Below are 26881 nucleotides of genomic sequence, written 5' to 3'. Positions count from 1 at the left end.
ATTCCCTAAACCCACCCATTCCTCCCTGACCTGCGGATATGCCTAGTAGGGTTTATCCCTTTTAGCGCCCTAGTTGTGCACAGATGAACTGTTGGTTCTATCCATGACTCTGTGCTTCTGGCGTGGAAATTTTTGGGTAAAATAACGGACAGACGCACGCCAGGGTGGTGCCTTTATAGGCGACCGTGACATCACAGACGGCTCAGACGACGCCACGCAGAGCCGAATGATGCACGTCGATCCGACGGCGAGCGCAGGGTACTGCTCAGCCAAAAAATTCCCTATTCCAAGCTGACGCCAGGAAATTCTAAGGTAAGGAATCTGCAGCGAGATAGTCTCTCCCAGATAATGCTTTACTGAAGGTAAGAGACTTGTTCGTCATAAATTATTAGAACCATTCTAGAGCTGCTTCTGTTTCTTTCCGTCCTGTTTTTTTCTAGTCAACTGCTAAGCTGTAGTCCACCATATCAAATGCAGCTATATATATCTAAAAATATTAGCAAAAATAATTCACCATTGTAGGCAGTGGCAAGGACATCGTCCAGTAGTGAAGCTGTCTTTGTGCTATGCTGGTGTTTAAAATTTGACTAGTAGCTATCCACCATCGGACGATCTTCCAACCGGAGGCAGCCATTTTGCACTTTCATCCGGGTTTTAGTGGGCTCGTACCCTTCACAAGCACACATACACCCAGCACATTCTTGTAACATACATGCACTTCAAAGTACTCCATCCTTTATGTATAGTACCCTTCACAAGCACACATACACCCAGCACATGCACATAGCATACATTTACCGCACCATAAATGTATTGTACCACACACACACACACACCCCACATGATCTCAAAATACAAAAATAAATGCACTGCGTATTGCTGCAATATCCCTGCATTGTTGTATTCACGGGCACACATATTCCCAGTACAAGTATTCAGCATACATGTACTGCATTATCAGTGTATTGTAACATTAGCAGGTACACGTACTCAGGGATGGGTTGCAGGTCCATTAGCATTCGGAGAACTTTTTCATCCCAACATACATGATAGTTGCGATAGGTGGCTTCAAATTGGGATAGAGTGCGAATGTCTTTTCCTATCGCCATGAATCCTCTCAAGTTTAGGTCTCTGTTTCCATACCCAACGAGGGGTACTCCACCCGAAGGTATTGGAGCCCTTTGCACGAGCGCCCGTTACACCAGGGCTTCTTCATTTCTACACTGACTTTTTATACTGTTCTTACACGAGAGCTGTCGCTTGCTTTCTGGCCTCTTTTCCCTCACATAGTTCGACTTTTTAAATTACACTTTCCACCTTGTCTTTCCAGCTGGTTTTAGATGAAATAAACGCTTTCTTCCCGCAAGATATACCTAAATACATAGTATATCTTAGCCCAGCTCGTGTGGGACCCTCTGGTATCCGCTAGGTGGCGAAAGAGAGTCACAAATGAACCATTGAACAGGATTAGGATCCCCTGTTCTGCTGCCTCAGTGTTAGCGGGGTGAGCGCTGGCTGCCTCTTCTCTGCAGTCCGCAAACCCAGCGATTCCGGGCATTTCTACTTTTGTTTCACGGCCATTCTTGCAGTTTCGAAGTGATGTTTTCAGTTTGTATTTTGGGATATCTTATTCTGAAACAGGACATTTTATCTGGTGAATATGATTAGCCTTTGGAGGGCCGTACAGTGGGCTCTTGTGGTTGAACATGTCGATGCATCAGCCACCTTCCGCAAGTAAACGTGCCCATGTTGTATGAATAAGTAATTTACAAAGTGATACATGCAAAAGATTTAGCCTTGCAAAGCTTGTTATCGATATGTCTGCATTTTTTCTGCTCTCCTAAGCCGGGTACCAAATTCTACGTAACTGAACGTCTCCTGCACCGAGAGCCGCCTCGTGGAGCGCCCAGTGCTCCATCCTAGGGGTTCACTTTAAAACCGACCACTAGTCGTGGGTGGACACACGTGGTTCTGAGGACAAGATTGCGTATAAGCTGGATACTGAAAACTGACGATTGGCAGGGCCGGCATGCACGAGCCTCCTGACGTGGCCTTGTGATGAAGTCATCCTGTCTCCCTTGCATAGTACCACGCACACAAGTCGGGTATCCCGTGCCAAGGAAGAAGTACATTCCACAGACTGGCAGCTGACTGAGGCCGTCCTTGTACACTCACAGGTCAGCCCTGCTTGTTTAACGCGCATCTGGCCTGGACCACAAAGGTCATCGTATTTTGTACCGAGGTCGATACCTTTCTCAGAGTTGGAACCCGTGCGAATACAATAGTTTTGCTTTTAAATTTGACTAAAAGTTCGGTATAACTTTCGGTGCCACTGACGAGAGAAACACAACAATGTCTCACCAGGTAATAATTAAGTAAATATTTGCACAGAGTAAAACAATTACATAGAAAAAAAGATTAACAATTCAAGGATTTGGGACGGCATTACTGTCACTCTGATCATTCTCAGAGTAACAATAATGCTGTCCCAAAGTTATTCGTGTCTCTACGGTGACTACACACCTCAATAAGCAATCCTTGGCGTTTCTCTTTCTTCTATGTAATTATTTTACTCTCAAGTATTTACTGAATCATGGTTGAGATGTTGTATGTTCCTATATTCAGCCAGGTCTGACCTGGGGTTACGGGTTTGCTCCTGTTGTTGACTGAGGCTGAGAAGGCTTTCCCACATCGACTGATGGCCGTGCTTCAGACTGCCTGGTTCTGTTCCCACCTTGGCATTTGAGATGGACGCAGAGCTGTGTGCTGTACCCGGGTATCTGGAGTCCCAGATAGGGGTTCTTCTTAAATCCATCAGATGGGCGCCCGTATATGTTGGTCTGTAGTGGTGATGAGGATGAAACTCTGGTGACACCGCATGAGGCTTTGCCACTGTTGGACTTGAGATTCATTGAGTCCGGCTGGTCTTGATTACAGTGGCGGCTGGTGACGTTTGAAAGTAGTGGGGCGTAAAAGTTGCTGGTGAGTGCACTGAGACGAGTGTAGCGAGCCAGCCCGACTAACATAAGGGGGTTTCGGGGAACGTCTCCCCAAGAACATTTTGAAAAAATAAAAGCTAATGGTGCATTTTCAGGCAAATTTGGGAAAGCAAGGAGGTTAATAAAGCAATTGTGAACGTGTAGTTAAGACATCAAAGGGATTTCATATGATGATATCATAGGTAGCTGCTTATTTAATACACCCATAGAACTTCATAACAGAGTGTGAGATAAAATTCTAGTTCCTCACAGATTTCTTTATTTATTGATATACCTTAAGAGAGATTCTTCTGTCTCAAAGTCGACAAGTCAGCCACTAGACCACCACATCTACCTTTGTTAATTTTTTGATAGTTTAGAGTCAATGCAAAGGCTTATTACACAGGGCTTCCCTAACAAGCAACTCTTGTCTCCATCCTGACACTGGGAAGGGATGGTGCACAGAGAGTGACATATCGACCCCCTCCACTTTACCTTTGTTTCTCCTTTTCCTCTCACCGTTCGAGGCCCCTCTAATCCCCCGGGGAACTAGGCTCAGACACTGAAAACATTTACCACCGAGGAAAATAATAGTTGTTTTCCCATAAAGTAAATGAGGGTTGCTATCAAGCCTTTGGGAGCACCGGTGAAAGGGCTTTTAAAAACCCTGGGTACACATTCTATAGAGGTCGGACGAATGGACCTGCAGCATCTCTAGGCCTGTTACCGAGTCTGTGAGTCAGCTAGGCCTAGATTACCACACAAACACACGCACAAACATACACACACACACAAACACACACGTTACAAATCCCTTCTATCTCGCTTCCCCAGGAAACTTCCTTTGCTAACACCTTGGAATGGAACTCAAAACTTTCTAAGATGTAGTTTCAGCAAATTATGCTCATTTTAACCCACTGACAGGTACTTCTGATTTATAGGGTATGATTTTTTTCCTCAACTCAACATACTAATAGCCAGACAAATCTTCATTTTGGCTTATTTTGACATATATGCATCTTCCTATTGCTACATCACATCCCTTTTATTTGCCCGATCGTTCCTGTAACATTATAATTATATGCCCCATTTTACAATTCCTGTGCTGGCCAGTCTAACTAAAAGCTGGATTAAATGGGAAGAGGCCTGAGGGCGGTTCAAGGGAAAGCCATAATAGAACAAACTTGACTGTACTAGTAACGGTGGCTCGCAGCAGTCTCCTTGGCTTCTCTGTCCACCCTCCTCCAATCCACGGTTCAGTTCAAAAATCTCTGCTTCCTTTCTTAAATATAAAGTGCACAGCTGTCAGTACTGTGATCTTAGGAACTGGACCTGTTTTTGTGGCGATTTTTGTTTATATTAATTCTTGTTGCACCAGTTACGTTCTTTTCAGAAGCTTTTTGACCTTTCAGTAACTTTACTTCCGAAGGATACAACTACCTATGGTTTCCTCACCTTATGAATTCTCCCAGCGCGCCAGCATTCGACAGAATTTTTTTCCCTAGCTCTCCACGAGGACGTCATAATTGCACGACTCCACACGTGACTCCATCTGACGTCAGCGGAGCCGTAAGAAATCCTCGCCGGCGTGTTGACATCAGATCCCTTTTTTTCCGCGCCTTCAACTCTAACGGTTTTCTACCTCTCCTCAACTGTTTCGAGGGAATTTCTTGTAGTGCAACTATGTCTCCCCTGAAGAAATCCGGCATCAAACCTTGTAGCAAGTGCGGGGGTCATATGTCGGTGACGGATCAGCACGAGAACTACCTTTGGTGTTTGAACTCAGATCACAACTTGGCAGGTTGCTCATCTTGCCAACGCATAAATCCAAAGGCTCTAACAGAAAGGTAGGCAAAGCTGTTTCTCTCTAAAGCAAAGAAACAGAAAAGAGGACGTCATAGATCAAGAACTCTGGACACTTCGTTGCAGAGCACACAAGAAGCGACGTCGACGACATGAGTCAAGGCGCCGGTCGTCCAGGGATAGGTCGGTATCTCCGACTTTGAGATCACGGTGCAGGACGACTTGGGATGTCAGTCCCACCTTGTCTCCCCCAAATGCAGTCAGCTGAGGCATCACCGGCGCCAACTTTGATAGAAATTTCGACGTCGCCTACGAGTCCAGCTGCTCATTTTTCCCCTGCATCCTCCCAATGTCAGGAGGTTGGGGTTCAGGTGTCAGATCCAGCCCAGCCACCGCAAGGGGAACAAGAGTATCCTGCCTTTCTGGCTTCAAGAGTGAATCCGTCTTTGTTCCTAAATGCTATGTTTAGCATTTCTAATAGGGCAATGGTCCCATCTGGTGCATCTGCTGGCCCCACAGGTCTGTTGGCTTATACGCTGGGGATGCCGGCGCTGTATAAGCCGGCTCCATTTATGCCTTTTCTACCAGCAACCCCTTGGGATTGTACTGGCATGGCGCTGAGGATGTCACCACCTCTAACCCAGATGACGGCACCGGTGCCAACATGAAATAGACTTTGAGCGCAGTCGGCTCGGTCTACTCCGGCGCTGAGCGTGGATCCGGCTACTCCTCCATCAGTCTCGCCTTCTCCTTTAGGGGCGTCGTCGATGTCAGTGAACTCTTTATCGCCACCACGTTTGGAGTCTAGGCTAAGATTTAGAAGGAAGGCCTTAAGGCTTCTGGAAGAGCAGCTGTATCTAGAGGAACAGCAACAGCTGGAAGAAGGGGAAATTCCTGTGCTTTCAGATGATTACCAGGGATTAGATACTGGTAGTGGGTTGGATACATCCCCTGAGTGGGAGCTTTTATCCCCTTGAGGTGAGCTCTTGTCAGAAGTGACGACCTACCATGGGGTGATTAGGAAGGTGGCCGAATTTTTTAGATTTGCCTCTGTCTGCGTCAGAATTAAAGACCAATATTCTGACAGCGGTTCTGCATCCATCAGCTTTGTCTTCAGAGCCCCTTCTTCCATTCAGTGACGCTTTGACGAAACCCATATTGGTGATATGGAAGAAACCGGTTACTGCTTCTGCTGTTTCAAAGACTGGAGCCAGGAGGTATAAAGTTGCTCCTGGTGACCCTCAATTTTTGACCCAGCACTCAACACCGAAAAGCTTGGTAGTGCAAGCTTCTTGTTCCTCAAGATCGGCTCCAGGGTCATTCCCTACAACACCAGCAGATAAGGAGTCAAAGCATATGGAGCAGTCAGCAAAGAAGTGCTTCTCCTCAGGAAGCAGGGCTTTTAAATCATTAAATGCTACTTGTGTACTGCAGTGATACATCTATACCCACATGAATACGGTGAAGGAGGTGGTCCCTAAATTGGCACAGGAAGTACAGGGACATTTTGCTGAACTGTTACAGGACAGTCAAGCGGCAACCAGACAAGTGATTCTGTCAGGCCTGACCACTGCGGACTCAGTTTCTAGAGCCATAGGGACTTCCATTGCAACTAGGAGTCATGCTTGGCTCAGAGGTTCTGGTTTTTCCTCAGATGTGAAAGCTACATTGATGGATCTCTATTTTGATGGTACCAGGCTGTAAGGTGCAAAGGCGAACTTGGCCCTGGGAAGGTTCAAAGATAGTAGAGCCACTGCTAAATCTTTGGGATTTAAGGCATCATCTACGACATTCAGACCATTCTGTAGATTCAGAGGGTTTGGACATGGGTCATCTTTTAATGGGAGGTAGCAGTTCCTTGTCCAGCAGCCTGCCAACCTTCTCTACAGGGCCTATAGGGGTTGTGGAAGAGTTAGAATGTGAGGAGCCGCTCAGCAGCCTTCCTCCTCCTCTTTATCCTCTGGGGGAATCCAGCCAGGGAAACAGCCCTAGTTCTCACTACATTCACTAGCATGTGCTGCCCATAGGTGGAAGGCTGTTGGATTTTCTCCACTAGTGGGAGTTAATAACATCGGACTCTTGGGTGTTGCCCTTAATGAGAAAAGGTTATGTCTTTCCCTTTCTGAAGTTTCCTCCCCCCTTCTCTCCCTGTCATTTATTTTGCTCAGAAGAGCATCTCCTGTTGCTTCAGCAGGAGGTGCAGAGCCTTCTCTTAAAGGATGCAGGGGAGTTGGTTCCGGAACAGGAAAGGGGTCAGGGATGTTATTCAAGGTATTTCCTGATTCCGAAGCAGGATGGTCGATTGAGGCCTATCTTGGACCCGAGGATTTTGAATTGGTTCCTCAAACAGGAAAAGTTCAAAATGCTGATGCTAGCACAGGTGCTTCTTGCGTTGGAGAAGGAAGACTGGATGGTGTCTATCGACTTGCAGGATGCCTATTTTCACATCCCTGTTTTAAAGTTGCACAGGAAGTATCTCCGGTTCACAGTAGGATCGCAGCACTACCAGTTTGCGGTCCTTCCTTTTGGTCTTACTTCCGCATCCTGAGTCTTCACTAAGGTGGTGACAGTGGTGTTGCACACCTCAGAAGGAAGGGAATAGCTGTATTTCCTTACCTGGACAATTGGCTGATCAAAGCCAAGTTCCCAGAGTTAATGCTGCACCATTTTCAGGTGACAACTCAGTTGTTGTTCAACCTTGGCTTTTCGGTAGACGTACTCAAGTCTCACCTGGATTCCTCTCAATGCCTCCTGTTCATAGTGGCAGTACCGGACACAACATTGAATCACGCCTACCCTCCTCCTCGGGGTTCAGAACATTCAGGCGTTGATTCCAGTGTTTCAAAGGGGAGCGGCTGTTTCACTCCAAAAGGTCCTACGTCTGCTTAGTCTGTTCCCTTCCTGCATTCTGTTTGCCACTTGTGCACGTTGGTCTCCAGTGATGCCTCCGCAAGCTGTGGTTTTAACACAAAGGGGATCTCGGAGTCGATAACGATCTCCAGAGTTGCTGCAGTGGATCTGCGATGGTGGAGTGTGGACGGCAACCTCTCTCAAGGAATGCTGTTTTGTCTTCCGCCTACAGTGACCACAGTCATAACGGATGCTTCCACTCTAGGGTGGGGAGCTCATCTGGGGGACCTGGAGATCAAAGGTCTTTGGAATATAGTAGAACAGATGTTGCACAACAATCTGTTGGAGTCGCGGGCAGTACGTCTGGTTCTCAAGGCCTTCCTCCAGTCCATTTACTGTCAGTCGGTACAAGTCTTGACAGACAACACTACCACAATGTGGTACATCAACAAACAGGGAGGAGTAGTGTCATACCTTCTCTGCAGAGAGGCTCTGCAGCTCTGGTCCTGAGTACAGGACCATTGGATTTGTGTAGTAGCACACCATTTGGCCGGAGTCCTCAACGTATGTGTGGATTGTCTCAGTCGGCACTTTTCAGCTGATCTCGAGTGGTGTCTCCATCCGGAGGTTGTTCTTCACGTCTTTCAGTTGTGGGGAGCTCCTCAGATAGATCTCTTTGCCACTCACGAGAATGCCCACTGCCTGTTATTCTGCAGCCTCCAGTATCTGATGCAGGGGTTATTGGGAGATGTATGTTAGTTGAGCTGGAGCAACCATCTTCTTTACGCGTTTCCTCCCACACCCTTGATTCCTCGAGTTCTCAGGAAGATTTGCCAAGACCGGGCCCGAGTTATATGAATAGCCCCGGATTAGCCAAGAAGGGTGTGGTGCACAGGCCTTCTTCACCTCTCACTGTACCCTCCGCTCCATCTCCCTCACAGGGCAGACCTCCCCTCGCAGTCACAGGGGCAGGTTCTACACCCCCACCTCCAGAGCCTGCGCCTACATGCCTGGAGATTGAAAGAGGCAATTTGAGTTCTTTTTCTCTCCCTCCGGAAGTGGTGAATGTTATTTTATCAGCCAGGCGACACTCCACCAAGACTGTCTATGCCGGCAGATGGGCAACATTTGTTAATTGGTGTGGAGAGAGACAAATTGATCCTTTAAAGGCCCATTTGTCTAATGTTTTGCAGTTTGCACTTTCTTCAGTGCAGAAAGTTTACACAGTTGCGACAGTGGAAGGGTACTTACTGGCACTGTTGTCTTTTATTTGCTTACCTGATTACCCTCGTTAAGTCCCCTATAGTTCTTAGGTTCCTTAAGGGTTTAACAAACAAATTCCCTCCCACTTACTTGTAATGCCTCAGTGGGATTTGAATTTAGTTTTAACTTTTTTGATGGGTTCACCGTTTGAACCAATGCATAGTTGCCCATTGAGGCTCCTAGTTATTAAGACAGTTTTTCTAACAGCCATCACGTCAGCTAGGCGTGTTAGTGAGCTTCAGGCTCTTACTGTAAAACCCCCTTATACTACTTTTCATGCTAATAAGGTGGTTTTGAGAGCCAGGGTGGCTTTCCTTCCTAAGGTAGTCACTCCCTTCCATCTAGGAAAATCTATAACTCTTCCATCCTTTTACCCTTCTCCCCATCCATCAAAGGAGGAGGAAAGGCTGCATTGCATGGATCTGAAAAGGACCCTGAGCTTCTACATAGAAAGAACAAAGAACTTCAGAACTGATCATCAGCTCTTCATTGGCTATGTGGGCAAAATGAAGGGCAAAGCCGTCCACAAGAGGACTCTATCAAGGTGGATCATTCTTTGTATAAAGATATGTTATTCGTTAGCAAAGAAAGTTCCTCCTGAGGGTGTTAGGGCTCATTCTACCAGGGCTAAGTCTGCCACTTCAGCTTTAGCTAGAGGTATGCCTGTTGCTGACATTTGTAAAACAGCAACTTGGGCTTCCCTCCACACTTTCACAAAGCATTATTGTTTAGACTCGGAAGTGAGGAGGGCAGGCCATTCTGTTTTGTAGGACTTCTTGGTTTGAGTAGTCGGGCACCCACCTCCGAGTGCTGGACTGCTTTGGGATTCTATTCATGAGGTGAGGAATCCACAGGTAGTTGTATCCATCAGAAGAACAAGTTACTTACCTTTGGTAATGCTTTTTGTGATGGATACAGTAGCTACCTGTGGGTTCCTCACAGTCGCACCCGCCTCTCCGTTGCCTGTCTGGTCATAGCAAGAGTACTATTGATTTTTATTGAATTCTGTTTTATATACATATATATGTGTGTGTGTTGTATATGTATATGTTTATATACATTTATATATGCTTTTTAATGTATAAATATTTAGTTGGCACATGTTGTGCTTGTGATGTTGTTATTCACTGGTTCGCCTCGAAGGCATGGAAAAAAAGTGGTGAAACTGACATCAGCACGCCGGCGAGGACTTCTTATGGCTCTGGAGACGTCAGACGGAGTCGCATGCGGAGCCGTGCAGTTATGACGTCCTCGTCGACGTGGAGAGCTAGGAATACAAATTCAGTTAAATGCTGGCACATTGGGAGAATTCATAAGGTGCGGAATCCATAGGTAGCTACTGTATCCACCAGAAAAAGCGTTACCGAAGGTAAGTAACGTGTTCATGTAGGTTTTCCTGACTTCTCTTTCTATAAGGTGTGGGTGTCGTCTACCTGGGAAGCAGCTGCTGATGTTCGCCATGACTGATTCCCCCTTTCTCTTATCCCACACGCACCTCCCATTTACCCCCTCCCACCAGCGAAGTGGAAAACAGCATTGCTTCTGTTGGAACCCGTGTCCCTGTGCTTCAGTTATGCTACTAATTTAATATAATGTGCTTTTGTCTTCTCTAGATACTGTTTTGTTTTGCGAGTACTATATGTTTTTTTTGCTGAGGGATTAATTCCTGGCTTGTTTCATCTACTCTTTATCACCGTGTTCATGTCTTTTGCAGCCATACATGCATACAGACGAAATGTGATTTGTGGTTATTAGAGTGTGAATTTGGTGAGACAAAATATAACCGAGGAAGAAAGGCCAGGGAGAGGCAAAGAGAGAGCAAAACAAAACGACAGTGCGGAGGAGGGAGAGAGGTGAAGAACGAGCGAGGTGACAGAGGGGAACGGAGAGAGAGAATGAGAGAGGGGTGAGGATGGGGGAGAGAAAGGGCTGAGAGAGGGAGGTGACATACAGAGGGAGAGAGCGAGAAAGGGCTGAGGGAGATGAGAGACACAGAGAGAGAGAGACAGCGTGAGAGAGAGAGAGGTGGAGAGACGGAGGGCAGAGGGAGAGAGAGAAAGAGCGTGAGAGGGGAAGACCGAGAGTGTGACCCACTTAAACATCGTTACAGAAAATGGCGCCAGTGACTTCTAGCCCCCTGCACATGAATGTGTGAAATAAGAACAGTATTTCCAATTTGAAAAGCGTTTGTGGGTGCTGCGGGGGCATTCCTTTTATTGTTTTGTTATGGAATAGAAAAACCCTGAGCACGATCATCACACAGCAGTGGGTGAATGAGATGAGCCGAGGCAGCACATGTGTGAACTGACTGCTGTAGTGTTTGTTGACAAAAGTTTGAACTACACAAAAATGCTTTTGGCTTCTACAGAAGTTGTTTTGAAATGTTTAAAGGAGCGTGGGCGCGCGCCGCACACACATCTTGGTCTCTGAAGGCTAACAAGGGGGCCGAAGCCCAGGGGGGCTTGTGTACATCAGGGGGCACAGTCTGGTCACTGCTGTGTGTGGAGGTGCCAGCTTCGAGCCCAGGCTGAGCCTTAACTCCATGGCGGTCTGACCCCTGCTCTCCTGGGGGGCAGTGACGGAGAGTGAGGGGGGGCAGCCGGCATTAATACAGAGACGCCCTGCATGCGAAACTCGATAAGGAATAGGGCTGGATAAAATTCTGGAACAATCTGGACCATATCTCAGGAAATGAGAAAAGCAAGCCGACCCCATCCGCGGCGCAGCAGTCTCCTTACGGCACTAAAATGTAATTAGGTGCATTTATTGCTCCAAGAACCTCAGCCGCCTTTGCCATTGCCAGTAGAAGTCACAAGGAAGGCCCAAATGTACATTGCAAGGGTCACTCGTGTTGTGGGGTCAAGGGCCGCGCCAGTGCGCCTGCCGTGCGACTAACAAAGTGTACAACACAGTCGGACGCGTCGACACGACACTTTCAGTTGAGTTAGTAGTGACAACAGTTAAAGACAAGTTCACTGTAAAAATGAAATAACGAGTTACTTAAGGATAACACGAGCGAAATCACCTACTTTTACCTCAAGGAAAGAATGGCTGGCTGACTAGTATGTCGTCGTCGTGATTGCACAGAAAGCGCTTGGAGTCAGGTCAGGAATGTATTGTGTACGCGAGTCACTCGACGTTGGTCATGTGCATACTTACCTAGAATTCACCCCAGCGACAGTTTCAGAGCTTGTGTTCCGGCATCCGCCGGGGGCCCAGAGCATGTCTCTCACCTCCCTCTTCTGGGAGGAGATGCTCTGACTGGAGACTGAAGCGGAGGGGCAGGAGGATGGCATTGGTCTCCAGCAAGGACTCTACAATTGTGGGCTCTTGATTGCCGGTGAGGTGCCGCACGCACCCACCATAGTCACAGGGCACAGTGGGCGAGGGCAGGCGTTGCGGGTCTCCATGGCAGCAGCATGGCACATCTTGTTCAGGAGCTTGGATTAGTAGCGCCATGGTCCAACTGACACAACTTCAGGATGTAGAGCACACTGCCTCAGGCACACATTTCTCAACATTGCACTCTAGCTTCTTGACAGCTGGTTGACGGCAGCAGTCATTACATTTTGACTGAAAGGCGGCTGCCCACAAGCCGCAGGTCTGCTCGCTCCCCTGTCTTTGCTAGGCCGGCAGACACAGCAGAATGCACTGCCTGGTCTGGTGCTTCAGGGCTGGCAGTCTCCTACCCTCTCTCAGCACCAGGTTGGCTTCAAGGCACTTCGTGCCAGAGACTCTGCATCGTCTAGCAAGGCCAGACTGCAGGTGATGTGCCCTCACCTCCGGGAAGCTGGCTGTCAGGCAGAAACAACTTCTGGTTGCCAGTAGTACTTGAGTACTCTGTGGAGCACTCCCTACCTTGGTTGAAGAGAACTTGATATGGGAAAAACAAGTCAGTCAGCAGCTATCATGTTTTTAAAGGTTAGGCAGACAGGTGATGTGGATCCTCTGTCTGCACTTTCACCGGGTTAGGTTGCTTCTCTTTTCATCTGTCCTCTGCAGGCTGTTCTCCAGACACAGTCTGTGTGCAGAGTGACGCTTCTCACTGCAGGGTGGTATCCAGCTTGAGATACCCACAATAGTCACGAAAAAGGTTTGAGCATCCTGAGCCTAGCTCATCAACAGCCACAGTGGCCGTGATCAGGAAAGGGACAAAAGGCCGACCTGACCTGAAGGACCCTTCGCACCCTGAATAACCAACACTGCAGTCCCACACTTCACCAGCACCATCTATTCATTGGGAGTGCTATAGGAGGGCTAATTAGCAGCCCCTTTCAGCTAAAGAACCTTTTTGAATGTCTAAAGGAACCCTGTCTCCTCTTCTGACACTTCCGTGTCTAGGTCTCCTACCTCCAGGGTCAAGAAAGTCGGACATAAACTTTGACTGTCTGAGAAAACAACCTCACCTCCATCTTGTGCATAGGAACAGACAGGCCTCTGCTCTGGCTTGCATTATTTCGTACTGTACGCACCATTCTTGTCATAAGCACGTAGAAACAATACACACACTATGAATGTTAGTGTAAGGATCTGTATTAGCACATATATGCAGAACTTAACTTGAGTCAGCTGTAGGTCTCCACTCCAGTCACAGAGAAAAAGTATATGTTCACAACTACTACAAAACACAGTATGCTGCCACCACTGCTGTCCATGCTCAAACCATGACCGGGTCTGTAGTCTAATGTTAGTCAAAGGTGGGGACACTTGGTGTATCCCTCAAGGTCACAGGACCTCACTCATGTAAAGAACAAGCCTAGGCATCCACGCACAAACTAGATTAGTGTGAGGCTGGCGCAAAAATCAAAAAACAGAATACCAAATACCTCTGGTTGGACAGTTCAGGCTGGGGCACACAACTGAGCCTCAAACACACAAAGGTAACAGGATGAATGCTTGTAAATCACTTAACCACTAGCAATTGCTTGGGGTAGTGTTCCAACTCATCGCCTTTTTGACCACCATGCCACCTCAGATTAGACCCAGCCACATGCACATTAGCCTTGGTCCTGCTCTAATAGGAACAGTCCAGCCTGAAATGCCGGGTTAGGTCCTCTCTGAACTGGAACACAAGCAACCCAAAGACAGCGTCTGCTTATATGGTCCAGTGGTTAGCGCATTTACAAGCATCCCTCTCATAACCTTTTGTCTGTTTGATGAGATGCTCCAAGCCAGGGTATGTCCAGAATTAGGTCCCTGGCTCGCTGTGCCGTTGAATCCAAGCTATATCTCACTGACCAGCCATACAAAGATTACAGGGCGGGGGCTGTTTGTGATTCCATCTGGAGGGGATAGCATCTGGCAGCTTGAGGTGGATGTTTCAATGAGGAGCAGGGTCAATACTCAATTGCATAAGGTGGGCTTCTATCTAGAGAGGCCCAGTGGGTGTAAAAACAGTGGGTTGGAATGCTGCCCCAAGCAATGACTAGTGATTAGATTATTTTGAAGTATTCCTCCGTTCATCTTTTGTGTGTGAGATTAACATGACTGTGCACCATGGGGGGCGTTTCTGTCTTGATAGAGTGAATAACTTTGCTGCTCATACCTTCATCAGCCCTCCCCAGTTGAACACTGGCCTCCCACTATTGCCACACTTTGGCTGGCTATCTGGTGAAAGCAAGTCTCTGTTTGAGCATCTCCCTGTCGTAGAGGATAGTTATTTCTTGACTACTGTGATTTCTGGCAGCTCAGTGGCTCTCCCGCTCATCGACCTGCGGTCCATGACAGGACATGACAGTCTCATAGCCATAAGTACACAGGACCTGGAGAATTTAAAGATGTACTTCCTTTCCAAACTTCTATGACTCCTGCTTTGCCAACATTCTGAACTTCTTTTCCAAAGTCCTGTGGTTCCTGGAGGAAGTGGTGATGGAGAGGAAAAGGTAATGGAGAGTCTCCTTTCCCCTTTTGACCTGCGTGGCCCAACAATCCATCCAGTCATCAGTTTTTAGTTCAGAGAAATCGTGTGACTAGAAGTACAACTGGACCACGCTGTTTATATTCAGCTTCCTTATAGGTGTCCTTGCACATGCATCCAGTAGAGGGCCTACCCTAGGGGCAAATACATTCCTTCTGGACCTGTTGAGACTTCGGAGGACAGAGGTACAGGAAGGTACCTTTCAACCAGGTATTGGTATAGGATGACAACATTATGTTTCTATTAAAACCGTTTTCCAGTTATCGATAGTAAAGGGGGCTTCTGCATTGTGGTTGGGTGGCAATGGCTCTTTGCTCCTTCAGTCTGAGTTCAGTACCTTCTTTTCTCCTCTGTCCATCAACATAGTGGACAGTGAGAAACTTTTAAATGTGCTCTTTTGAATGGTCAGTCCGCTCTTGGTCACTCATTTGAGGCAGTTGGACATGGTTTTCATGATCTTTTACAATTTGACTGGATGAATTCCTCTCCGAGTGCTTCTGTATTCAATGTATATACTTATCAGGGAAAAACAGTTGAAGAACAGAAGGTATTTACTGCAACACTTTGCAACAATTCTTTCCTCGATCACACTTTATTTCTTCCTCTTAGGTTTTGCCTAATTTCCCCTTCAAGGAATTATGCTTTTCATCTAACCTATAGACAAGTGTTTATAGCACATCATGTTAGAAGACTTCGGTAACTATTGGTTGAATGTGGTTGTCTTTTCATCAACACTCTTTTGTGGACGTAGGTATTGCATCATCACAATAAGGTTTTGGTTCAATAAAATATGCTTATCAAAGAAACCATATTAGTTGTTATTGCTAAGTCTGTTGTTTTGGCATGTCATTCCTATATTTGTGGATTGACTGAATCAGGCATTATTTATTTTTCAATACTGTATCAGTGGTAGATCTTAGAGAGTGCCTACTCTCTGGTGATTCCCAAGTGCATCTTCCTTTTCTCAAGGACCCAGTTGTGTTGTGGTAGAGTTAGTATATTGTAGCCGCATGCTTAATTTGTGCTTGTTGTTTCCGGTGCTGAGCACCGGCCCTTATTTTTGCGGGCCGGGGCTTATTCTTCTGCCTTAAGCATTTGCTGCGAGCAAAAGACATATGGGAGACGGAGAAAAAGAAAAACGAAAACGCGCCACAATGGGAGAAAGCAGAAAGCTGCAAGAGTGATCTGAAGGGGCAGAGTGGCTGTAAATGGATTGAAGAGGCCCGAGGTGGCTTCAGGATTACGCTGCCTCAGTATTCCGAGATCACACATTTAAGTGCAGAAGCCGCGTTTTTAAGAGGAGGGCTTTGGGCACCGGCACGCTTTTATTTACAAATTAAACACTGTGCAGCCGCCTTTCTGATTACCATCCTTCAGTTGCTACCCATGGATGACGGGTACCTTTACAGAATGGTGAGCCTAGTATATCAAGCACTGCACTCTAGATCATGTCAATATCTTTACCAGAAGGTCTGGTATTCACTTCTGTAAGTTACTGCAATGGCGCTCGCAGTTAATATTGTGGACTGAAAAGAGCGCAGAGACTCCACCACTCAAGTGATCGAAAACTTACTTCTGGCTCTTGATACTGGCAATGCCTGTCTTGGGGATCTCTCTGCTGCTTTCATTTGCATGAGTTTAAGGTACTGATTCCCATTCTGCCAGGAGGGTTCTTAATTGCTTTACTTAATTTGTCTCGGTACTTATAGATGGGTACATCAAAATCTTACACCATTAAAATGCAGTATGTCGAAGGGCTCCACACTGTTATTTACTATACTTAACCTGTCTGAGGTGGGGAGGAGATGGTCCGATGGCCAGCTGTGGTCTCCCCGCCCAGCATTATGCCCGTGAGTGTTGTTGGAGCTGAATGTCTGCCACTTGTAGAGTTGCCTGTTGAAGGTCTGAAGTCTGGATGTAAGCTGTGTGCTTGAAATACAGTCCATCCAAAACAGAATGTCCGTTTCCTTGGGTAGACCACGTTTATTGTGTGCTTCAATCATGTTACATGCTTTATCAAAAGAAGGGGTTACACCTATGATTGCAGAGCCAGTTACGGTTTTAGACTTTGCTTGATTCAAAACATTTATTTTGGGCTCACACAGCAAGAAGTGTTTAGGCTGTGCAGTATCAGCGGTTTCTGTTTAAAATGTGCTACATTTTTTGCTCCTTTTCCTGTCCCGTGTTGGCAGCTGAACTGTACGCTGCATGGACTTCCAAAAAGCTCGTTGTTACCTTCCTTTTACACTGTTGTCTGTTTAAATATGAGCATTGGAAGGTCCGAGCGCCACAATTTTTGGATCTTAACATTGGGTATGCCTGGAATTCCGAGTTCAGTTTTTGGCCAATGAAAAACTGATACTGAGGAAACCATCATATTTGGCCAATAAATTAGTTTTTACAAATAGGGTTGAGTTAAAAAAATAAAATAAAAGAGGAGTAGGAACTTTGTTTAGAGTTTCTAGACATTAGCAGTGCTAACACCTCTTGGCAGCCTTTTCCTTTTCTGGTACCTTACCTTAGAACCTTTCTCTATTTCGTTATGATTTGACTCTTTATTGATGTTTTTGAGATGAGTATTATTAAACTTGTATAGCACAATATTTTGGGTGACTGCCTAATTCTATTGGGGTTACATTGTTCCTTGTGGTTTTTGGTGTTAGCTGTTATGAGGTTTGCACTTCAGACATATGTAAATCAGTCTTGACCCTGCTCCAATGGGAACAATGCATCCGAGTCAGCTAGGTCAGTCTTCCCTGAACCGAAACACAAGCAGCCTAGGATCAGTGTGGTTTGAGTGGCATAGTGAGCATGGGACCCTTGTCTGGGCCTATCCATCGCACATAGGGCATCAACTGCAACAACAATAAGGTGATGGATGGAATGCTTGAAATAATCATTGCCACTGGCAGTTCTTGGGCCGCTTTCCAGTCCATGTTTCAGCCACCACACCACCGCATTTTGGATCCAGCCATATGCAAATCAGTCTTGATCCTGCTCCACTGAGAACAGTCCAGTCCGAACTGCACGGCGAGGTTCTCCCTGAACTGGAGCACAGCAACCTAGGACCAGTTTTGCCTGTGATTAAGACTCATCAGCCAGGAATAGCTTGGTTCTGGGGGCAGAATGAGCATGGGACCCATGTCTGGGCATAACTCTTGCACATAGGGCGTCAGTTAGAAGAATAAGGTAATTGATTAAATGCTTGAATTAATCTGGCGATCGGTCAGGCTGGATCACAGTCCATCGTTGCTGTAGGTGTTCAACCCAGGATACCATTAAAATACATTAGGGACCTGCCAACGGTGTGCCAAAATGTGTCTGCCAACTCTTAGTCTCTTTGCACTGCTTAAAGGTCGAAAAAGATCTGTTTAAGAACATTTGAGGAATTTATAAGTTAGAGATTTTACAGAGTTATTTTCTATGTCCTCCTAAGTTTTCATTAAATGAGCTAAAAGAATAGTGCAAAGTTTTCCGACCATTTTATCATGTTAGTTTCTGTACCACAGTTACCTTTTCTAGCTTGATAAAACAAAGAACACTTCAAAAGTACATTAATAGAGGTGATGCTATTTCATTGCATGAAATCTCAAGCTTTGTGATATTGAAGAAAAAAAACAAATTTAAACATAATGAATATTTGAAATTTGCTCTGAAAGTACAAATTTACCAATCTGTATTTGTGCATAACCAGTATATAATTACCACAACGAATAAACAGTTATGTATAAATAATTTCTACATTCATAAACTAGCCAGAAGTGTCTAGAGTGGTATACATTAACAGTGGTAGATGCTCTTCTAGCTGTTTATTGCCTTTGAAATAGCAACAATAAATTGGCCTTCCGTTTCATTCATCGAGCTGTTAGGGTAAATAGTTCTTATTTAATTTTTTAGCTAGACTGGTTCACCGGTAGGGATTATCTTCAGCCAAACAAGCAAAGTTATTTTAGTGAGGCATATGGTTAGGCAAAACTAGAGTTTTCATGCAGTAGTAGCTAATTAGATTTGTTAAGCTGTGCTGCTTCTGTTTGAGCTAGTTGAGCATTTTTGCATAATGCTTAGGCAAGACTCGTAAAGAGACAGTAAACTATGAGGGCAAGAAGATTAAAATAGTAGGGAAAGTTCAAATGGTTTGATAAAGAGGTGGGTCATTATGATCTTGCAAACGTTTATATGATTGGAATCAGATCAGTGTGCCTCTGGCAAAGTATTCTTAAAGCATTCACAAAGTACTGCATAGGTGACAACTCAGAAGGTTGGATGGTAGACTCAGCTATTTATGGATAGTAGGATGAAGATTATGAAAGGAATTATGTATGGTGAACTCAATTTGCCTTTTTGCAAGAAACATACCTGAGCACCAACAAAGTTTCTCGATTACAGTTAAGATGGTGGGACCAGGTTTATGGTCTGGGCTTTTCTGCCTACGCACTAGGCTTCACATTCTTATTACGGTGATATGAAGGCACGTTATGGAAAAATCAACAAATGACTACCCATAAGTCGCATGTGTTGCAGTAGACCTGGAGAAGGCTTTTGATTCCCTTCACAGTGACTGCATGCAGAAAGTGCTATGGCTGTTTGGGTTAGGCCCACAGAGGTGTAAGTGGGTCCGGATAATGTACTCTAGTCCTTCTGCCTGGGTAGAAACTAGGGAATGCATCTTCGCTGCCTGGCCCCTGGGCAGAGGCGCCCATAAAGGATGCCCTCTTTCTCGGGCTACTATTTGCCATGGCAATGGAGTCACTGGCAGCTTGGCTACGGCTCCTCAGCGCACACTGGGGTTTACCGGTTTGATGTTCAATTCACACTGTTTTTCTATGCGGAGGATATACCATTATACGTCTGAGATGCAAATGTGGACCCAACACCGCTTACACATCTTTATTTTTTTAATATATTTTTATTAAACAATTGCAGTATCATACAGCAAGTGAACATGACAATAGGTATCATTTTATACAGCCGGAAGTTCCTGCAGATAAATGCTTTGCTTTGCATAACATCACGTTTACAATATGGCGGTGATATCGCAGCGCGTGTCCTATTACACAGTAGTCTGTGTCAGCACCGTACCAGGAGGCGCATTGCACCACCTCTCAGCATACAGAGGGATTGTTTGCATCATGGTGCAGTAAATATGTTCGGAGAGGATCCCAGAAATCTCTGAGATGTGATTTTGGATGTAGTTCCATTGCCTATATTTAACTTGATCCTTACCTTATATCATGTCCTGCACCCAGTATGTGGAATCCGGAGCGGATCATTGCATCCACAGCATGGTGACTCTTGTCTTGCACATCTCTGATGATTTCACAGTGTTTTCTGGGATTAAAGTAAATTGGGGCAAAGTCATGCGTCTCTCCTATTAAAGCATCCTTCAAATCGCTCCTTCTTCTGCAGTTAAATTCCCGATTACCTCAGGCACCACCACGTTTCAGTACTTGGGCATTAATATGCATCATTCCATCACTGACGTAATTAACCAAACAATTTGATAGCTCGTTAATATCTTTGATCTGTGGAACTGGGTGCAGTCGAGTAACACTTCCACTCTTAAACTGCCTGTATCTGCAGGCGAGGTGGCTCTTCCATGTTTTGAGCATAATTATCTTGCCACGCAGCTCTGGTGGCTAGCACGCTGGCTGGCTATTCCCTTCATGAGACAGAGTTTACACAAAAAGACTGTCAGGAGGGGTCATAGCATTATTCACTATTCCCCTCTGATGAATCCACTTCACACCACCCACAACTTTACAACACTTGCATTCTTGTCTAGGTCCCGCAAACTTATCAACACAAAACAGCCATGTGCCCTGGCAGTGCCACTGCTCGGTCTTCCCAGCTGCACTGATCTGCTTCGCCGAGGACACCTCCACCAGTGGCATGCAGCTGGCTTAATGACACTGGGCTACTTGTTCATTGACCATGAGTTGCTGGACTTTCAAACTATAATGACAGATTATAATTTACACCCGGGTAAGTTTTTAATATATGAACACCTTAAACACTCACTGTCCACATTCTTCTGGATGCGACATTTAGCACCAGTTCAATACAAAGTTTATCAGACACTTTATACTATAGGCCCTGGTGGTGAACTGATTTTATGGCTCTACCGATCCTTTTTATAACACTTCGACCATTCTCTGCCTTCACTTCGTGCTCCTTCGGAAGCTGAAATGGCTTAAGCTTTGAATGATGCAGAGTGGGTTGAAATCCTGGAATACTCCTACAGTGTCCCATGGCTTCTGCTTTACATATATCGAATTTAACTTCCTGTACCGCACATACTTCACACCAGCCAGCATCAATAGAATATACCCCATGGCTGCCACCACGTGCCCCAATGCTTGCAGATAGGAGTTGATTTGCTGCATATGCTCAGGTCTTTCCCAACCATATCCTCCTACTGGCGGAACGTTCTCGAAATTCTAAACACCGCCACAGCCACTGCTAATGAAAGCTCCTGAAGCGCTCATCCTGGTCTTATTTCCCCATCTTACGCCAGAGAAGTCCTCCACCAGGTTCTTTGATTCATCTCTCCTCTTAGCGAAGCACAATATTACACTGCACTGGAAGGATCCTTGTCCCCAACCATTACAAATTGGACAAAGGTAGTGCTCTCCTGATTTCAATCTGGGGGCACCCTGCTACACAGGAAGGAATGTGTCGGCCTTGGGAAATTTCCTGTTGCACAAACATGGGATACCCTGGTGTGGAGCCCTATAAACACTGCACTAAGGATGATACTCTACCCCCGCAGCCCCTCTGACGTGATTTCTCCTCTTCTTACTGCACAGACAGAACTCTTTTCACAAATAGGCGCTTGAACCAAACAGTGGATGAGGGCGCACAACATTTTACTATGTTGTAAGGACTACTTCATCGCTCTGTTCCATCTTTACCACCACAAGAACTTTAAGGTTTATCTCCATTTATATTTCAACATGGCAGCAGCGACTAAGTAGGGGGGAGGGGAAGAGGTTTTTTTTTTCCTTGGGGGTTAATAGTGTCCTACAAAAGTAACAAAATCCTGTAGGCAGTCTGCTTGTTCCTGGATATACTCCAAGACTGCGATTTGCTCTTGGTTTAAATAATTGTATAATTATATAATTTATCATTCCTACACTATGTACGTACTGAAGACGAGCAGAAATAAAACATTTAAAAAGAATAATAGTTTGTTATATGGTTCCTACGAATTAAATAGGACTGTGTATTGGATCAACATAAACTTCAGGATACAGGGATTTAGTCTGTCTATACCACCAAGAAATGTTGACACAATTCCTAGCTACTTCACAGTCCCCATCTGAACCCCTAAACATACCAGTGTACCAGATGGTATCTGCAACCTTCTGACAAGACTACTCAGATTCCCAAGGATATTGTGGAAGCAGATCTACCCTTTCGTTGTCGCTTTTCATACCCAAGGCAAGACACAAGAAAGATATGAAAACGTCTTTTCAAACATTTATTTCAATAATCTTAATCTTGTATAAAAAGCATGGGGTGCAATTATTAGGCAGATGGAACAAAGCATGGTAACCAGCACTATAAAAATGGTGAAAAAGATAAACGGCTCAACCATGATATTGTTACTGTGTTGGTACATTCCTGTCTGTTACCTACACAATCACGAGCATAGTGGGAATACCCTATGCTAACTCAAATAGGACAAACAAACCCCCTATACCTGGGTAAGATATAATGGAAAGCCATGGAACTCGTCTAGTGTAGTGCAGGCTATCATTCCTTGTACTATGGAGGTCAGTCAGCAGGGCTACACCTCTATCACAGTGCACCACGTTCCAGGATAATTTCAGCAGAAGTGCTCCCCTGCCAAGTGTAGCACAGAGGCAGTTTTTATAATGAAAGCATTGTTCATATCGCACTGTGACAGAGGTGCACAGCTGATGCGAGGGATTGTCTGCGCAACGTAGCTGTCTCCAAAAGACAATCATGATACAAGGGCATCACATTCTGTGTCCCTAGCCTTGGGCGGAGTATATAGACTGCATGGCAGCAATGCTTACAAGGAATAGGCCTAATGTACAGTGTCTTCTCAGTATATTATTGCATGAGTATAAAACCATGGTGAAGATCACCATCAGAAAGGATGCCAAACTAAAATGTGAATTCTAAGATGGAGGCTCCATGGGCGCCCTATTGTGCTTTGCCACAGATATAATACAATACAGATGCATTAAAGGGCCAGCCGTGAACACTGTTGTTTGAAGTAATACCACCTAAACATTTGCCGTCTTGGGGAAAGGCTGATTTCTTTACCCCATGGCACCTGACAGGAGTCTAAGATGTGTGCAGAACCAGCGTGAGCCCAAAAGAATAAGAGCCAGTACCTTGGTGGGAGAATCGAGAATCCTGACAGCATTGCAGAAATCCTCAATGAACTACAGAAGGTTATTGCCGAAAAGGTCACAGCCATAAACTCCATGCCTCTGTCTACAGACAAGCGCCTCATTAAGACCGAGTGTGAGGCACGGGTCTGTGAGTGATGAGATTGGAAACCTCTGTGGCGAGACTTGAATACAGTGGAAAGATGCAAATATATTTTGTGAGTGTGTCATGTCTGCAGTAATCTGCTTCAAGGCCCAGATCATGTATCCGGAGTACGTAGAGAGCGGGCAAATGAATGACGTTCTAGAGGTGCAGCTGCAGCCTAGTGAAGTGGTCCTTCACAATGGTACAGTGAGTTTTCAATAGAGGGAGGTTTCCTCCTCCTTTATCGTCTAATGCAAGTTTATAAGCATTTATTTAATATTGTGTACAAATCAAAATGTTGGAAGCTTTCGCCCTTAGATAGTGTTCCAAGCTTTCTCAGCAATCTCCAACTCTTAAGACTTTCTCCCAGAACAACATATGGCTGTGTTTGACAATTGTTCGGGAGGCATCAAGCGCCATATACAGCTCTGAGGATCCCTTTAACTTCAAAGCACGGGAGAGAAGTGTTTCTGCTAGGTCAAGTCTCTATCCACAGGTTTCCATTTCACTCCTGACCCTTCCCTGTGAAGAGCATGCTGTAGTCTGAACTCATTATCTAGGGTTCGTTGATTTTTCGCTACACATTCCTCTCTAGATCACAGCAATCTTCCCTCTAAAAAAAATCCTGAAAAGTACTTGGGTCAGGGATGTCCTTACTCTTCAAATGTGAGTGCATTTTTTTTTTTAAGAAACTTTGCAGTGTGAATAAGAGGGGACAGCGGAGGACGTATGTGGCTTTCTACAGAACAGTCCATCCCAATATGCCAATAACACCACAGTGGAAAACCATAAACTCTAAACATCTGCTGTATGATAGAAGGAAATCCACATTATATGTTGCATCAGAATTGGCCCAGCCATCTATCACTCTCCACCACCCAGCCAAGGTTTTGCAACTCCAGATCCCATCCCATTTTAGTGTCAGACAGACATGGGCTACCTATAGATAACTAAAATTGTTCCTAAAACCCAGCCTGCCCTCCCAAGGTCTTCTAAATAGGTTAGTTCTAGCAACCCTGGAGGCTTCACCTCCTCACCCGAAGCTCAGTAACCTCTTGTATCCACTAACACCTGCTTGAACAATCTCAGAGTTGAGGCCTGTGCCAAATATAGGAAATGCAGGAGGAAATTCATTTTTATATGAATAATTTTACTTATCCAAGGCAACTCTATATTAATATATTTTTTTAAATGTTGGTTACCCTCAATGAAAATGATTGCAACCTAAAAGCTTTAATATCACCCTTAGAAGGCAAATGTTTAGGTTACAAGCTGCTTTCTGTAAGTATATAGGGATATATATGATCGATCTGTCATGAAAATATCTAAAACTCTTACAAGCTTTGATGCAAGGCACTATCATTATGATTTCAAGGAAAACAAGTTTGTTACTTTCCATTGTTACACATGTGTACGTCTGTCCTGTTATGAGTGATAGTACCAATAATGCTAAACTCTTTTGGTGTTTTCCTTTACAGTGAAATCAGCAGGCTGGACCTGGGACTGATTGTGGAAATGTGGAACAAAGGCTTGATCTGGGATACTATGGTGGGGACAGTGTGGATCCCGTTGGAGGTTATACGTCAGTCCGATGAGGTAGGTGGAGTAAATTTGACAAAAGTCCAGTACTTTCAAACACTTAAAGTTGTGTTTTTCTACAGATTCACGCCTGCCATTGCAACCGCTGCAGGCATTTTGTTGGCCCATGTTGTGGAGCGTTCCTCAGCCCTACCCCATGCAATGCAATAACTACCAAGCAATCTCTGCTGTTTTTAAACCATGACTAAAAATGGGTATTCCTCACAAAAGGATTAGCGTGTGGTGAGGAAATTGAACTTAGCAGGGGAGTACAGATGTTGGTGGGATGTTTGCTTCACAGATCATCTGAACGGTTTTGAAACTATCTTCTTTATAATTCTAATCATTTTCTAAACTTCCTAAGGCTCCCATGATTGCTGTGATTATAGAGTGGCATTTTGTGAACAAAAACTAATCTCGCCCTCTTTGTGTCAGAAGGATGTTAATTTCCTTTCCAGCTTCCCATGCTCATCTCCCGGTATGTAACATATAGGGTGGAAAGGTAATTATAAGACAGCCGAGTTTATACTTATAGGTGGTGGGAGCTACAGACATCCTTCTGGGAATTGTATTTCTCCAGAAAAAACATTGCTGAATTTGTGAAAAGTATTTTATCTCGAGATAGTTTTTCAGCAGTCACCTCTCTAGCAGTAACAGGACTGTGACAGTAACACTGCAAGGACTGTGTGTGACATTTGTGTGCAAAAATGATGGTAAATATATGAACAACCATTAATTGTATTTTAAAGAAAATTAATAATTTAGACACTGCCACCTCCATTCACAGTTTGCAGTGCTCACTGCGCATGTGTGTCGCTCACAGCTTTCTTTGAAACATTCAGGTTTACAGTCATAACTGTACCTTTAAAAGCCATGTCCTTTCACACGTCTCGAAAAGTCATACATTTTCGTGGACTCCCAATTTCCAGAAAGCTTGTGAGATTCAAACTTTGGACAAACTGAAGGATCCATCGTTAGTCCAAAGTCGCAAGATCTTTCAATTGTGAAATGAGATGTCTGGATATGGTCATGAGTTTCAGAAGGAGAGTTCAGGCAGTGACTTCAGGGGCTTTGCTATACTGTGTCTGTAGGAGATAGATTTCATTTATTTATTTACATTGTCTTTTATAATTGCTGATTCACCGAGCGAAAAGTATTGGAGCACTCTACAGCAAAGCATAGAACTGCATTTGTGATAATGTGCTTACAAAGAACCTCAAGCAGAATTGGTATGGAAAGCAGCGGGGGCGCTTGGGTTAAAAAGTCTGGTATGAACATGGTGGGTGGAGAAAGGCCAGCAGGAAATAGCGGACTGGGAAGCTAAGAAGGATACCCATGCTGGAAAGGCATCTTTACAGTTCACTAAACTTAATCAACTTTTAATGGATTCTTTTCTACTGTAGTTGTGTAGGCTGACCCAGGGCAGTCTACTGGGCGGTATTTGTTGAATCAAGCATGCTTTAATAAATCTGTCAAAGACTGGATGCAATGGAGTACAGTTTCTCACAATGGTCAACAAGTTCTGAGTGTGTGTACTTTGCAGGAGGGCCCTGGCGAGTGGTCAGCGCTGGAGGCTGAAGTCTTGATGAAGGATGATGAAATCTGCGGGACCAAAAATCCAACACCTCACAAGATTTTACTGGATGCTAGATTTGAGATGCCATTTGGTGAGTGCACATTCACTCTTGCAGATTAGTACCTCCCTGACCACCCTCCCCTGTTGACTAGTAGACAAGTTTGTACGTATGGGACACTGTTTAATAAATTCTGTGCAAAAGACAGATTAGGAAACCTCTTACTAGAGTATGATTGGATTAACAGCTGTATTACTGATTGGCGGAGGCTCCATGCTTAGTTTCAAAAGTGTGCAGTTAACTGTCCAACTTAGGGCCTGATTTAGATATTGGCAGAAGGGTTACTCCTTCACAACAGTGACGGATATCCCGTCTGCCAAAATCTAAATCCCATCATTTCCTATTGGATT

At 45.0% G+C, this 26881-nt stretch overlaps 1 protein-coding gene across 2 annotated transcripts in view; it reads left to right on the top strand.

Annotated features, from left to right (window-relative positions):
* The window catches only part of UNC13B (unc-13 homolog B), a 1359370-nt gene that overhangs the window by 407406 nt on the left and 925083 nt on the right, over positions 1 to 26881 (top strand). For both annotated transcript variants that reach the window (XM_069212466.1, XM_069212457.1), the window contains exons 4-5: positions 24798 to 24915; positions 26441 to 26564. In XM_069212466.1, coding sequence (XP_069068567.1) covers positions 24798 to 24915; positions 26441 to 26564 — 242 coding nt within the window. The remainder of the gene's footprint in view (positions 1 to 24797; positions 24916 to 26440; positions 26565 to 26881) is intronic.

This window comes from Pleurodeles waltl, chromosome 1_1, assembly GCF_031143425.1.
Source record: "Pleurodeles waltl isolate 20211129_DDA chromosome 1_1, aPleWal1.hap1.20221129, whole genome shotgun sequence".
Classification (NCBI taxonomy): domain Eukaryota; kingdom Metazoa; phylum Chordata; class Amphibia; order Caudata; family Salamandridae; genus Pleurodeles; species Pleurodeles waltl.
This window is presented reverse-complemented; position numbering and strand designations above follow the sequence as displayed.